Source organism: Haemorhous mexicanus, chromosome 10 (genome assembly GCF_027477595.1).
Source record: "Haemorhous mexicanus isolate bHaeMex1 chromosome 10, bHaeMex1.pri, whole genome shotgun sequence".
In the NCBI taxonomy this organism is placed as follows: Eukaryota; Metazoa; Chordata; class Aves; order Passeriformes; family Fringillidae; genus Haemorhous; species Haemorhous mexicanus.
This window is the reverse complement of record NC_082350.1, coordinates 5,940,246-5,952,098: the sequence shown is the minus strand read 5'-3', so window position 1 is coordinate 5,952,098 and position 11,853 is coordinate 5,940,246. Positions and strand designations below refer to the sequence as shown.

General features: G+C 52.0%; 1 protein-coding gene across 4 annotated transcripts; it reads right to left on the bottom strand.

The window, feature by feature from the left end:
- Positions 1-646: 646 nt before the first annotated feature.
- SENP2 (SUMO specific peptidase 2) lies at positions 647-10,392 on the bottom strand. Of its 4 annotated transcripts, none has more exons than XM_059855102.1 (17): positions 10,241-10,392; positions 9,103-9,158; positions 8,300-8,430; positions 7,992-8,070; positions 7,244-7,322; positions 6,472-6,601; positions 6,242-6,345; positions 5,738-5,826; positions 5,066-5,123; positions 3,975-4,038; positions 3,482-3,625; positions 3,196-3,327; positions 2,641-2,844; positions 2,455-2,534; positions 1,641-1,796; positions 1,372-1,467; positions 647-863 (listed from the first exon to the last, which is right to left on the bottom strand). In XM_059855102.1, exons 1-17 carry the CDS (start codon positions 10,372-10,374, stop codon positions 821-823), a joined length of 1,779 nt encoding a protein of 592 aa, XP_059711085.1. In that variant the 5' UTR covers positions 10,375-10,392; the 3' UTR covers positions 647-820. The 4 variants fall into 4 exon arrangements, with proteins under 4 accessions (XP_059711085.1, XP_059711087.1, XP_059711086.1 ...); XM_059855104.1 differs by having other exon boundaries at positions 1,712-1,796; XM_059855103.1 differs by having other exon boundaries at positions 8,004-8,070.
- Positions 10,393-11,853: the final 1,461 nt, after the last annotated feature.

The following is an 11,853-nucleotide window of genomic DNA, read 5'->3' as shown; positions in this document are numbered from 1 at the left end:
GTTTGTAGGCATTGCCAGATGCAGTTTAACCCTGGGACTGGGGAAGTGTTGCCATCACAAAGCCACCTCTCCCTCCCTGCACATCCCTAGATGGAACATCTAGTGGGAAAAGGCACCAAATGGGCTGGGATGGCCTTTGGGGGCAGGGTGGGGCTGCCTGGGATGCTGACAGGTGCCACAATGAGGACCCCCCCCCTCCATGAGCCCCAGAGCCAGGCTCTTCCCTCTCACCCCTCCAGCACTGGGAATGCTGCTCTGGTGGCACCTGGCACAGTCAAAAGTGCAGCCCCAAACAGGAGGAACCAAAGGGAAGGGAGAAAGAACACCAAAAATATTCCCAGCTGCTGTGTCCTGATGCTCAGATCTTCTGCATCCTCAGGGAAGATAAATTATCCCTGATTAATTATTTGTAAGGATAAAACAAGAGTGTCTTTGGAATTGTTCGTCCTTTGGAGAACCTGCCCTGAGGTTGTGGCAGATTGAACCAATCAGTGAAAGCAGAGACAGACAAAGCCCCTCTGCAGGGATCGTGTGGGTCTTGGGGTCAGGAGCAGCACAGGGATGTCCCCAGAGCCACTAGGAGAGGAGACAGCCCCTGTTCTTCTTCAGATGGGGAGCAAGTTAAAAACCACACAGAGACAGCAGATCAGTTTTCAATTAAAAAATAAATTACTCTATTAACAAGTAACCTCCCATACAATAAGGCTCTTACATAAGTTAATATTTATCTTATCTTACCTAAACAATAAGAAATAAATACTACTCTTTTACAGAACAGTGTTTTCCTAACAGTGCATGTCTCCCAGCAGCTGCTGATGGATTATTTCCCACACCATCTTCCTGCGGAAATAAGGCATGTGTTCCTGAAAAGAAAAAAGGAAAAATCCATCACATAGGAAGTCAGGGGAGAAAGAGGCAGGAAATCTCCATTAACAGCCAGGGAATTCTTGAGTGGGAAGCTGCTTTTGAGCACCTGCCAGTTGGGTACAAGGTGGGTTTCACACCAGGGTGACACAACCACCCAACAAACACCCACATTTCTTTACAGGGACATTTATTAAAGAGCACCACATTGGCAAATAACCAAGGGGAAGTTTTCCAAGGGGGAAACCTTTTTCACCAAGAGATCCAGAGGCCAGATATCCCAAACCACTGGCTGCAGCATCCTGGCATTGGAATGAGATGGTCTTTAAGGTCCATTCCAACCCAGCTGCATTTTCCACCCTGGGATTCCACGATTCCATGATCTTGCCCAAGAAAGAGACACCAGACATGAGGAACAACCCTCAGCCCCTGCCCCAGCTGCTGTGCAGCTTCCCTGGCTCCCATATGGCTGTGGGAAAGGCTGGAACTGTTTACACCCCCTCTCACCGGGGTGAAGATGATGGGTTTGTCTCTGGAGATGAAATCGGCAAATTTGCAAACAAAAACTCCACAGTCATTTCCATTATTTTGTTGAGGGATTTCCTGAGGAATACAAAAACATGGAGGATTTTTATCTGTCTTGAAAGAGCAGCAATGTGGTTGTAGCACACATTTTACCCACACCTACTCCTGAAAACCTATTTCCATAATCCATTTACCACTCCCAAACCCAAGGAACAGTCCCAGTTAACTGCACACCATCTCCCTCTGCTTGCCTGGGAAGTGTTAAATCCTCTGTGACAAGGAGCTCTAGCTCCCATTCCAAATCCAGGCATTGCTCCCATACCTCTGTGCCCATACTGTGAAGGGTCCACTCAGAAGCAGTCAATTCAATGTTTCTTTTTTCCCTGCTTTCCTCTTCCAGGTATTTTCTGTTGAAAACAACACAAAAATCAGTTTTTATCTCCCTGATTTAGGGCAACAACAACAATAAAATAAAGCTTTTGAAAGGTGTCAGGAAGATAAATTGCAGTGAAATGCCAGAGGGTCCTCACAGCACAGGATTTAAGCAATGTGGAGGGAAAATTCCCATCTTAGAGACACAGTGAGGGCTGTGAGCAGGGCTCCCCAGGGCCCAGTGTGGGGTCCAGCCCCGTGTAGTGTCTTTATCCATGGCCTGGATGAGGGGATTGGGCACCCTCAGTGCCTTTGTAGGTGACACCAAGCTGGGTGGGAGTGTGGAGGGCAGGAAGGTTGGTGACAAGGTGAGGATCAGTCATGGGATGGGCTCAATGATCCCAGAGGGCTTTTCCAACCTCAGTGATTCTGAGATTTTTCTCTGAGGGGCTGCTCTCCTGACCTCACCCTACAAAGCTGCTGGATGAAGGGTTTTTAGTGACAAAGACATGTCAGGATGTGCAGCACATGTGAGAACTTGCACCTCTGACACTCTGGAGGATTCAAAACACTGAGCAGAACAGAAGAGCTAACAAAGTGAGGAGCACCATGGGACAGGGCAGAAACACTTCACATGGGGAGGGAAAAAGGCCTCAAAAACAACCAGAAGGGATAAAAAAAGCAGCTACTCACAAGACAGTTTTACAAATGTGGTCTCCCTTCTGTCCCAAGGAGTCAAAGTATTTGATGGTTTTCTCTCGGAGGTCTACAACCTGGGGTTGAAAGGTGACTTAGACAAAGCACACCCCAAACACTAGAGGACTTGGCTTGCTAGTTTTGTTCTCCTCATCCCCTAAATCAAAAGCCAGTTTGACTCACCAGCAGTGTCCAGTGAATTCTGAGGTGAATAGGCACCAAGATGACATCGTGCTCAAAGATATCCACACCTTTAGTCCATTTCTTGACTCCCTTGTGGCTTGTAGAGCTTAGCTTGGAATAAAAGAAGGTATTAAAAGCATAGACTGCTGGATATCCTTCCTTCTTGCTTCTTTCCACCAGAAGACCCATGTAGAAATTCATGATCTGCAACAGAGAGACGCAAAGTGAGATGTGAAATAAGACACTAAATTAAAAAGACAGCAACATGTCCTTGCTGGCCACCCCTGAGCTGGGAAAACTCCAGCTTGGCATCTTTTGCTCCCAGAATTTCACACTGGAGGACTTGTGCTGCTGGTTAAAGCCCCCACACCCACTCTGTTAACCCAGACTGACTCCTGGGAGCTGCATCATCCAAGTGAAAGCTTCCAGAAACAGCAGCCCACACAGTACCCAAAATAAGGAGTGTACAGCTATTTCTGGGCTCTGCAGTGGAGCTCCTGGAAGACTCCTGTGCCCAGGGAGGGGGGATTTCCCAGGAAGTGCAGGATCCCATACCCTGTCGTTGAGCCAGCCCAGGGGCTGCAGGGTGCAGATGTCCTCACGGGTGACAGTGAGCTTGAAGGCCCTGCTCAGGATGTCCTCAGGCTCACCACTGTCAAAGGCAGCAGAGATCTCACTCTCCATGGCCTGGAACAAAGGATTCAGTGGGGAAGGGCTGGTGGAACAGCACAGGGAGCACACCAGCCCCCCAGAAGGCCTCCAAGAGCAGCTCCAGTGCCAGAGCACGGAGCCTTGCAGGCTGAACCAGCCCCAGCACTGGCTTGCTGCTGAGCACAGGTACCTCTGTCAGTGGAGCCAGATCATCCCCTGGCTTTTCTAGGCATGGCAGGGGCTCGCTGTCCACAAAGAAGAGGTCTTTGGACAGGACAGGTGTCACATGGAACTGGAATAACTTTCTTTGGGGGACTTCGGCTTCACACTGGCCCTGCCAGGCACAAGGACAGAAATCAGAGAGAAGCACAAGGGGTTTGCTGGGGGACAGGGCAGAGAATCCTGCAAGAAACTGCAAGGGGTTGTGTAAACACATCCCAGCAGCAATCCACAAAGTCACATTTGATTGGTGACTGCATTCCAACTGTGCCCAGAGAGGCAGGGCTTTCCTTGGCCTTGGACTAACATCCCCAGCAAAGCCTCCACATGCAGGTATCAAGCTGAGATCAAGGTAAGTATCTCTGATTTCCACACTTCCGATTTTATTTTGGATCCCAATCCTGAGCAGAGGTGAGTTACATTTTCCAGAAAACAAAGTGAAGTGGTGACTAACTCAAGCTTACCACTGAAGCAGCTCGTTTCTCTCGTTTTCCCTGTCCACGAGAGTCTTCTGGTGGTGTGTAGTAGCTGTCAGAGAGAGAGAGAAGTGAGCTGGATATCCACACTGCCCCATGAAATTCTCCAAAATTCACCTTCTGCATAAGAAATGCTTTTTCAAGGCTGATTCTGACGCATGACAACATCTCAGTCTCCTTCCCCACTCCTTTTGTAGCAGCCAGACCAGGACAGATGAAGAGCTGGAAGCTTCACAAATTTTCTTCCACTATCAGGTGCCAAACTCTCTTTTTTTCCCCTCAGTTTTAATCTTTGGAAAACAGGGAAGCAACCAGCACTTCCTCTATCAAGTGCTTTGTGACTTCCTGGTGACAAATGCCACTCCACCACTTCTGTCCTCTCTTCCCTTGAGCTTAGGGGACAGTGACAATTTAACTGGACAAATGCAATACAGTGCTCGTGTCTAAGGGGGAAAGAGAACAGGGACAGAATCACCCCAAACCACATCTGCCACAACCCAACCTCTCTCTGCCCCCATCTGCACTCTCCTCTCTTGTCTGAGGGGAGGAAGAGGAGGGCACCAAGCTGCCACACCAAAATCCCTCCCTGGAGCTGCAGCCAAAAGCCCCTTTCCCTTCACTCCTGCACTCCCATCCTGCCACCATGGAGTCCACTGGCCCCTGCTGAGGGACAGCAATGCTCCTTTCTGGTCCATTCCAACCCAAGGCATCCTGCAAGCCTCAAAAACTGCCTCAGTCCCTGCAGGCTTTACAAGCTCCCTACTCCTTTTGCTCAGGATCCACAGGAAATGCAAAGTTAGCTCATTAATGGTGTGGCAGAAAGACACTTGGGAGCAAAAACACATTCTGCAAACCCAAGGACAACCTGGGCTGTCACCCCTACTTCCTTCTCCCAAAAAACAGCCTGCACATCCCACAGCTGCCCAGCTGTGGCAGGGGAGCTGGATTTGAGGGACAACTGGCTGTGAGCAGTTCCTCAAACCAGCTGCTCCTCTCCCCCAGCATTGAGACACTGCACAGGACTGGGCTTCTGGAGGCTGACAGAGCCAAAAGAAATAATGGTTAGAAGAGACTCCTACCTGATCATGACACCTCTCTGAGGCAGCTGGGGGCTGAAAACATCCCCATGTTTGACACCTGCAGGGAAAAGCAGCAGTATGAGAACAGGGAGGTGATTTCCCATTCCAGCAGCTGCACAGAGCTCTCAGTTTCTGGGTGACATCACAGACATTTCATCAGCATTCTTAACTTAGAAGTTCAAACCCTGGCACCTGCTCAGAAATAATTTCAATCCCCATATGATCATGTCACAAAGTCCAAGATATAAAAGAGTTAGTGATGAAAAAGTGTTTAAGTAATGAACAGGAGGGAAAAAAACCCTGGGGCAATATTAAACATACATGTAATAGTTGACTTGTTTTGGAAGCTCTGCTTTTATGGAAGTAGTCCTGTCTAGCATTAAAAAGAGATTAAAGTGCAGCTCTGAGGGTGCAGAGTCAGATATCCCCCTACCCAGTACAAAAAAAAAAAAAAAAAGGAGGTAAAACAGGTACTACAACCTTCTCCTGTGCAGTGGGGTCACATCCAGCTGCAAACTGCACTGCCACAGTCACAGCTCTCAAATACTACTTTAAACCAGTCCTTGCCCTTCAGGAAAACCCTCACAAACCCAGTTTAGCCAATAACGAGGAAAATGCCCTGTTTGGGCTGGACTTCCACCAACAGAGTGGAGCAGCCCTGGGGATACTCACTGGTCCTTTCTGGCACAGGTGGAGAGGCACCTCTGGGTTTTTGTTCTTTCAGGGGACTGCCAGTCATCCCTGGTTCCTTGGTTCGAACTCTTTGGTGTAGCAGAAGAAAAGGACAGAGTTTTTACAGGTGATTTGTTACCAGTGCACCTCAATTCACTGCAGAGGACACGGCTATTTGTACCCAACTGGCTAAATGAAAGCAACAGAAATATATAAAGTAAAATTAGGCTGTTTAATCCTTAACAGAGCCATGCTGTCCCTGGTTCCATGACAAGATGCAAAGGGCATTTTGAGGAGTTTACATCCAGAAGTTTGGCCACTTTCAGCTCAGGCATAATGAACATACAAGAGTCAAATTTTCTGTCTCCACTATTCCAAAAGAGACTCAATCATTAGATTTGACTCTGTCCAGAACCCTGAGAGTAGAAGAGATCAATTCTCCTCCCCTTCCACATACAACAAACTCACCACCAGAAAGTTAAGGATTATTTTGCTCATAATTACTTGTTGAGTCTTGCTGATCGTGGAGAAGTAAGTCTTCCAGAATATTTCTCTTTGAACAGACTCAAGAGCTCTTTGTATTTCTTATTTTCTGCTTGCTGAACATCCTTGCAGAAGGGAAGGGAAAAAGAGACTTTAGCAGGCATTCCCAGCCCTTCCTTTTGTCTCAGCCTAACTGTACAGGAACTTCACAGCTGTTCCAGCCCCAAACAATTCCCTTCTCCCCAATTTACCTCTTCAGCAGCACACAAAGGCCTCCTGGTGCCACTGACTCCTGGAGAGTTGGGACCTGGCTCCTTAATGGGGGGCCTGGGTGTGACAGGGCTCTCTGGAGCAGCTCGGATGTGGTTATTCCTGCTCAGGCTGGAAACACCAAAGGCAGAAGAAATGGTATTAAGAGACAATTCAAAAGTCCTGATTTATTAATTAGGTTTTAATTAGCACCTCCTGATTCAAGGAGGCACTGCAGGCTGCCCAGGACCATGCTGGGGAGGGTTGTCCAACATCTCTCTAGGTGACCTGTGGCAGCAGCTGAACACCCTTAGAGGAAAAACATAAAAGTGTTTCCCAATGGAATTCCCTGGGGAAATGGAAAGTCTCTGGGGAAGTGGAAATTCTCTGGGGTTTTTGGGGGATTTTTTTTGTAGCTGTAGGTTTTTTCTGTTTGCATTCCTGGTCTCAGCCTCTCCCCAAGTTCAACACTTCCTCTTACCACGGGAGGTGAGAGGGTTGAACTTGTTCATCTTTCTCTGATCTCCTGAGTCTACCAACTGTCTGGATTTAAAGAGAAAGTTTAAAATTGGTCGAAGGCAAGAACACAGCTGTCTCTCCACAGCTGAAGACCTCCCTCAGTAGGGCAGCCAGGAGAAGCCCCAAAACACCCTGGAAAAATGTTGCTCTGTGGGCACAAGTATAAATGTTGGGCAACACAGGAAGTTCAAGGATGAAAGTGAAGAGCAAGAAACCCTTCAAAGCAGAAGTGGAAGAAAACAGAAGGTTTTTTACCTCAGATATGGAACTCTCTTACAAAGAGAGGATGGTGTTTCCTCAGTCAAGCAAGGGTTGGTGTCACAAGGCATTTTGCCTGTGGGAAAAGAGCACAAGCCATCAGCAACTGGTCAGGAAAACAGGAGTTATAGGAGTTTAAAGAGCTTCACCAAAGATAAATGACTCTCATTTTATCCCTCAAGTTCTAATATTATTTGTGATATGTTGTTTCAGGATATTTTCATATTGGCAGCTACAGAATGTTGCCAGCCTACACCTAATTCAAAAGGGTTCTGAGGTTCTGCTACCTAAAATCAGCATTTACAACAACTTCTTTCTGGCAAGCCAGCAGTGGGACACACTAGAACTGCATCCAAGGCAGTTAATATCCAGGATCCACAACCACATGAGCATCCTGGGATAAACCACTGAATATCCCACTTGGAAGGGATCCACAGAATCATCCAGTCCAGCCCCTGGCCCTGCACAGACACCCCAACCATCCCACCCTGTGCATCCCTGAGAGCATTGTCCAAATGCTGCTGGAGCTCTGGCAGCCTTGGGGCTCTGCCCATTCCCTGGGGAGCCTGTTCCCAGCCCTGGCTCCAATCCAGGAGCAATACCAGGATGCAGGGAAGAAACAGAGCTCACCCTCTACTATTCCTGGGTGCTACCCAGATATTTTGCCTTCAGCAACCAGCCCCCAGCCTGGGCAGAGCTGCCCAGGCTCAGAGCAGTAGGAGATAGGAATAGGTGAAGGACTTACTGTCAGCCCTACCAGGTTCTGCTGTGTCCTCATCCTCTGCAGAAGCTACAAATGAAGAGTCAGAAGAAATGTACACAACCTGAAATAAAAGCAAGTACCAGAGTGAGCATAACCTGAATGTGGAATCCAAGCAAGCACCTCCCCTTCCTGAAATTCAGTCAGCTGTGTTCTGACTCAGAGCCCATGGTTTTGCTTGGGTTGCAGCAGAAGGCAGGGGCACTGATGGCACCACTTTTGTAACACAGGCTCTCACCTGTGGGGAGACTGTGGGAGCTGATCCCTGAGCTCCCCTCAAAACCCTTGCTCACCTCATCTTCAGGCTCAGAGAAGGAGAAGTCATCTCTCTTTTCAGTCTCCTGGCTTCTACTTGTTGCCTTAGGGGGCAACCTGGCAGCCACAGAAACCTCTTCAGGCTCCTTGTTAGCCCCAGAGACACATTCTGGAAAATCCACACCATCAGGCCATAAAGAATGGGACTGGAAACAGGGCTTGGGACTTCTGCTTCCACCCAAGCCCAGCTCTTGACCCCACATGGAACAGATCACTCATTTCAACAACACAGCACAGCCCAGCAGCACCCCAACCCCACCACTGGGGATCTTACTCCTAAGTAGGAATTAGGGAGCTCCACATCCCCCACGGGACAGCAACAGCCTTGACTGAAAATGCTCTTTGTGCTGCCCTGCAGAGCTCAGTGCCAGGGAGAGCTGGGACATGCCCTGCCCTTCCCCAGCCAGGATTCATCCTTGGTGCAAATACACGGCCCTCCCAGGACAGAAAAAGCTGTTCCTTGCTTCTCTTCCTGCCTTCATCTGACCAGGATCTCCCATCCTGCACTTGGTTTGAAAATCCCAGAATCATCAAGGTTGGATAAACCCCATAGGCCATCAAGTCCTACTGCTCCCACAGCACTGCCAAGGCCACATCCATGAACACTGGGACACATCATCCATGGGCCCAAGCCCCATGAGACCCCCCCCTCCAGCCACAGGAGTGCCTCAAAACCCCTCAGCTTCAGCTGCAATGCTGAAGTACCAAATCCAGAGCTCCCCAAGGTACCCCAAACCCAAGGAAAATCAGGCATATTAAATTCCTCTTTAAGGGCCAATACCTGGTTTCAGCCTCTTTGCAGGGATGTCCTCAGGATCTTCCACAGGTGACAGAACACTGGGGGAAGAACAGACAGAACAATGGTTTTGCAAGCACAATTCAACTTCCAAAGGGGGGTTTCCTATTTCCCCAAGATCATCTCCCAGACAGCAGATCATCCCACTAAAGCAGATCAGGCCTCTTTTTCTCCTTCTGTTAATGCTTCCATGTGTTTTGTGCTTGTTCCTACCACCAAAAAACGCCTTAATATGTAACGCTTCCCTCTTTCCTCCGGGAAAGAAGCACTCTAGAGGTCACTAAGCCATCCAAGTTCATGTCACTCCGCTGGGCTGCAAAGGAAAGTTTAGGTAGAACAGGAAATGCAAGGTGGGAATGCCAGTCCTGCTTACATCCACTCCAGCAGCTTCCTGCTGAGTCAGCTCGGGGACAAACCCTTGAAACAATTACCAGCCTCACCCTTTCCCACCCAAGGATTTTCACCAGCTGATACCATCGTTGAGTCCGGTAAAAACGTCTCACTTTAGGAACAGAGCACAAAGAACGTTCCTGTTTTTATTTTTTCCCCCCTCCCAAGAGCTAATTCCTTCTGAGCCGCTCCTCGGTGAAAACTCCTGGCGCAACACGCGGCTCCTTGCAGAGGCACTCCCTGGTCTCTGTCGCTGCCATGGGGCACTGAGGGAAGGAGCAGCCGCCCTCCCCAGCCCTAGAGCACACCGTGCCATCCGTACACCCCACAGAGCAGCAGGCACCGAGGTGCTTCGGCCATCGCCCCCGGCAGTAAAATGGTTAATGGGTAGGCAAGCACCCTCCTTTTATCCACCTCGCACCCCCGGCGCATGGCGTGCCCCCAGCCCCGCATCCCCTGGGGCGTGCGAGCCCCCATCCCCAGCGCATCTGCCCTAAATGCCCAGCCCCGCTCCCCGTGCCGGCGGAAAAGGAACGAGGGCTTATTGGGAACACCTGGGACCCACAGCCAGCGAGCACCGGTGGCTGCGACCCACAATCGCCTCCGCACCGGCGGACAGCCTCATGGGGAACACCTGGCCTTTATCAGGGACTGCCCAGACCCACACAGGGAGCCCCGGGGGCGTGCGGCCGGGCCGAGCGGCGGGGCAGCAGGCACGGCGGGAAGGGCTGACCTGGGGGGCGCTTTCTTTCGGGGCGGCGGCTCCGGGCGCGGGTCCGGGCTGAGGGCGAGGGCCGGGGCCGGGGCCGGGGCCTGGCGGGCGGCGTCGCGGAGGGCGCGGAGGACCGCGAGCAGCCATTGGTACATGGACCGCGCGCACTTCCGGCGCCGGGCCCCGCCCCGCGCCGCCAACGGCGGGTAGGCCCCGCCCACGGCCACACGGGCCCCGCCCACAGCACGGATGGACCCGCCCACACGCCTTATGGCCCCAGCCCACAGATCTGACGGACGTGCTCAGGCCACACACGCCAAGCCCACGGCATGGATAGACCCGCCCACAGCCCTGATGTGCCCGCCCACAGCCACACACCCCGCCCCCGTCCGGCCACGCCCACATTCCTAATGGACCTGCCCACAGCCACACACGCTCCGCCCCCGACCACCCGCCCACATCACTGATGACCCGCCCACATCACACACGCCCCACCCACATGGCTAATGGCCCCGCCCACATCGCACACGCCCCGCCCCTGCTGCGCCCGGCGGGCTGGGGCCATGTGCGCGCGGTCTGCGACACTCCCCGGCCACAATTTGGGTTATTTCTGCCCATTCTGCTCCTGCCCCGTCCCGTTTCCTCTCCCCCAGCGCTGCCACGGCTGGCTCAGGAGCTTCGCCCTCTCCTAGAGGCAGGAGGTTTTGCCGTCTCGGAGGGTCAGGAGCTTTCCGGACTCCATGAGTCGGGAGCTTTGTCCCCTCGCGGGGTCAGGAGCTTCTGCCCTCGCAGGCTCAGCTTTCCCTTCTCCGGCACTCGGTCCTCGGGCTTTGGTGGCGACCCGGCACGGGGAGCTCGCCGCAAGTCCCTGCGGGGCGGTGGGACTCGCTGGGCGTTTCCCGGGGCTGTGGTGCTTTCCCGGGTGGCAGACCCCCCCCCGGCATCCCAGGAAAAGCAGGGACTGGCCCCTGTGTCTCCCCGCCCGCCCTCTCCGTGCCCCCCGGGGCGGAATCCCCTCCCCGGCGCTCACCGAGCCGCGCTGGGCTCACGTCGGTGAGTCCTGCTCCTCGGCATCGCGCTCGCCTGCTGCTGTCGCGACCGAACCGCGACCGAACGTGCCAGCGGGGCTCGAGCCGGGGCTTCCAGCGCGAGGAGCGGGCGGCGCCGCGGGGCTCGCCCGCTCCCGGAGCCCCGGGAATGGCCCCGCTGCTCCCTGTGTTGCCCATCACGGAAAAGGAACTTTTTTTGGGAGCCCAACCCAGTTGAGGGGGCCTGAAGTAACAAATTTCCCGGAAATATGTAACACTTTGCGGATAAACTGGTATCTCCTGGCTAATAGACACTTGTAGCAACTTGAGCCCGCCGTGCAGCAATGCCCTCTCCTTAATACTGCGGTGGTGTTAAATTTTATTCCCGAATTTCGGTGGTAAAAGCGGTTTTTAATGCTTTTCCTGTTGCTTCCCAGTTGCTCGCTCCAAGCTGGCTCCAGCATTTTCCTCAGGAGCGAAAGGGCTGTTCGAAGGAAAGCAGGGAGGAAAAGGGGCAGATTGAAGCGTTTTGGGGCAGCTCTGCCGGCAGGAGTTCCCGCAGGGAATCTGAGGACATGTCGGGTTTGCTTTAATTAAAACGACCTT

Excerpts from the sequence above, each read along its gene's own strand:
- SENP2 (XM_059855102.1), bottom strand. The coding sequence starts at position 10,374 with ATGTACCAATGGCTGCTCGCGGTCCTCCGCGCCCTCCGCGACGCCGCC. Across the intron at positions 6,346-6,471 it reads CTTTGTGTGCTGCTGAAGAG|GATGTTCAGCAAGCAGAAAA; the intron begins GTAAATTGGGGA and ends CCCTTCTGCAAG. Across the intron at positions 5,827-6,241 it reads CGATCAGCAAGACTCAACAA|AGTTCGAACCAAGGAACCAG; the intron begins GTAATTATGAGC and ends GCTACACCAAAG.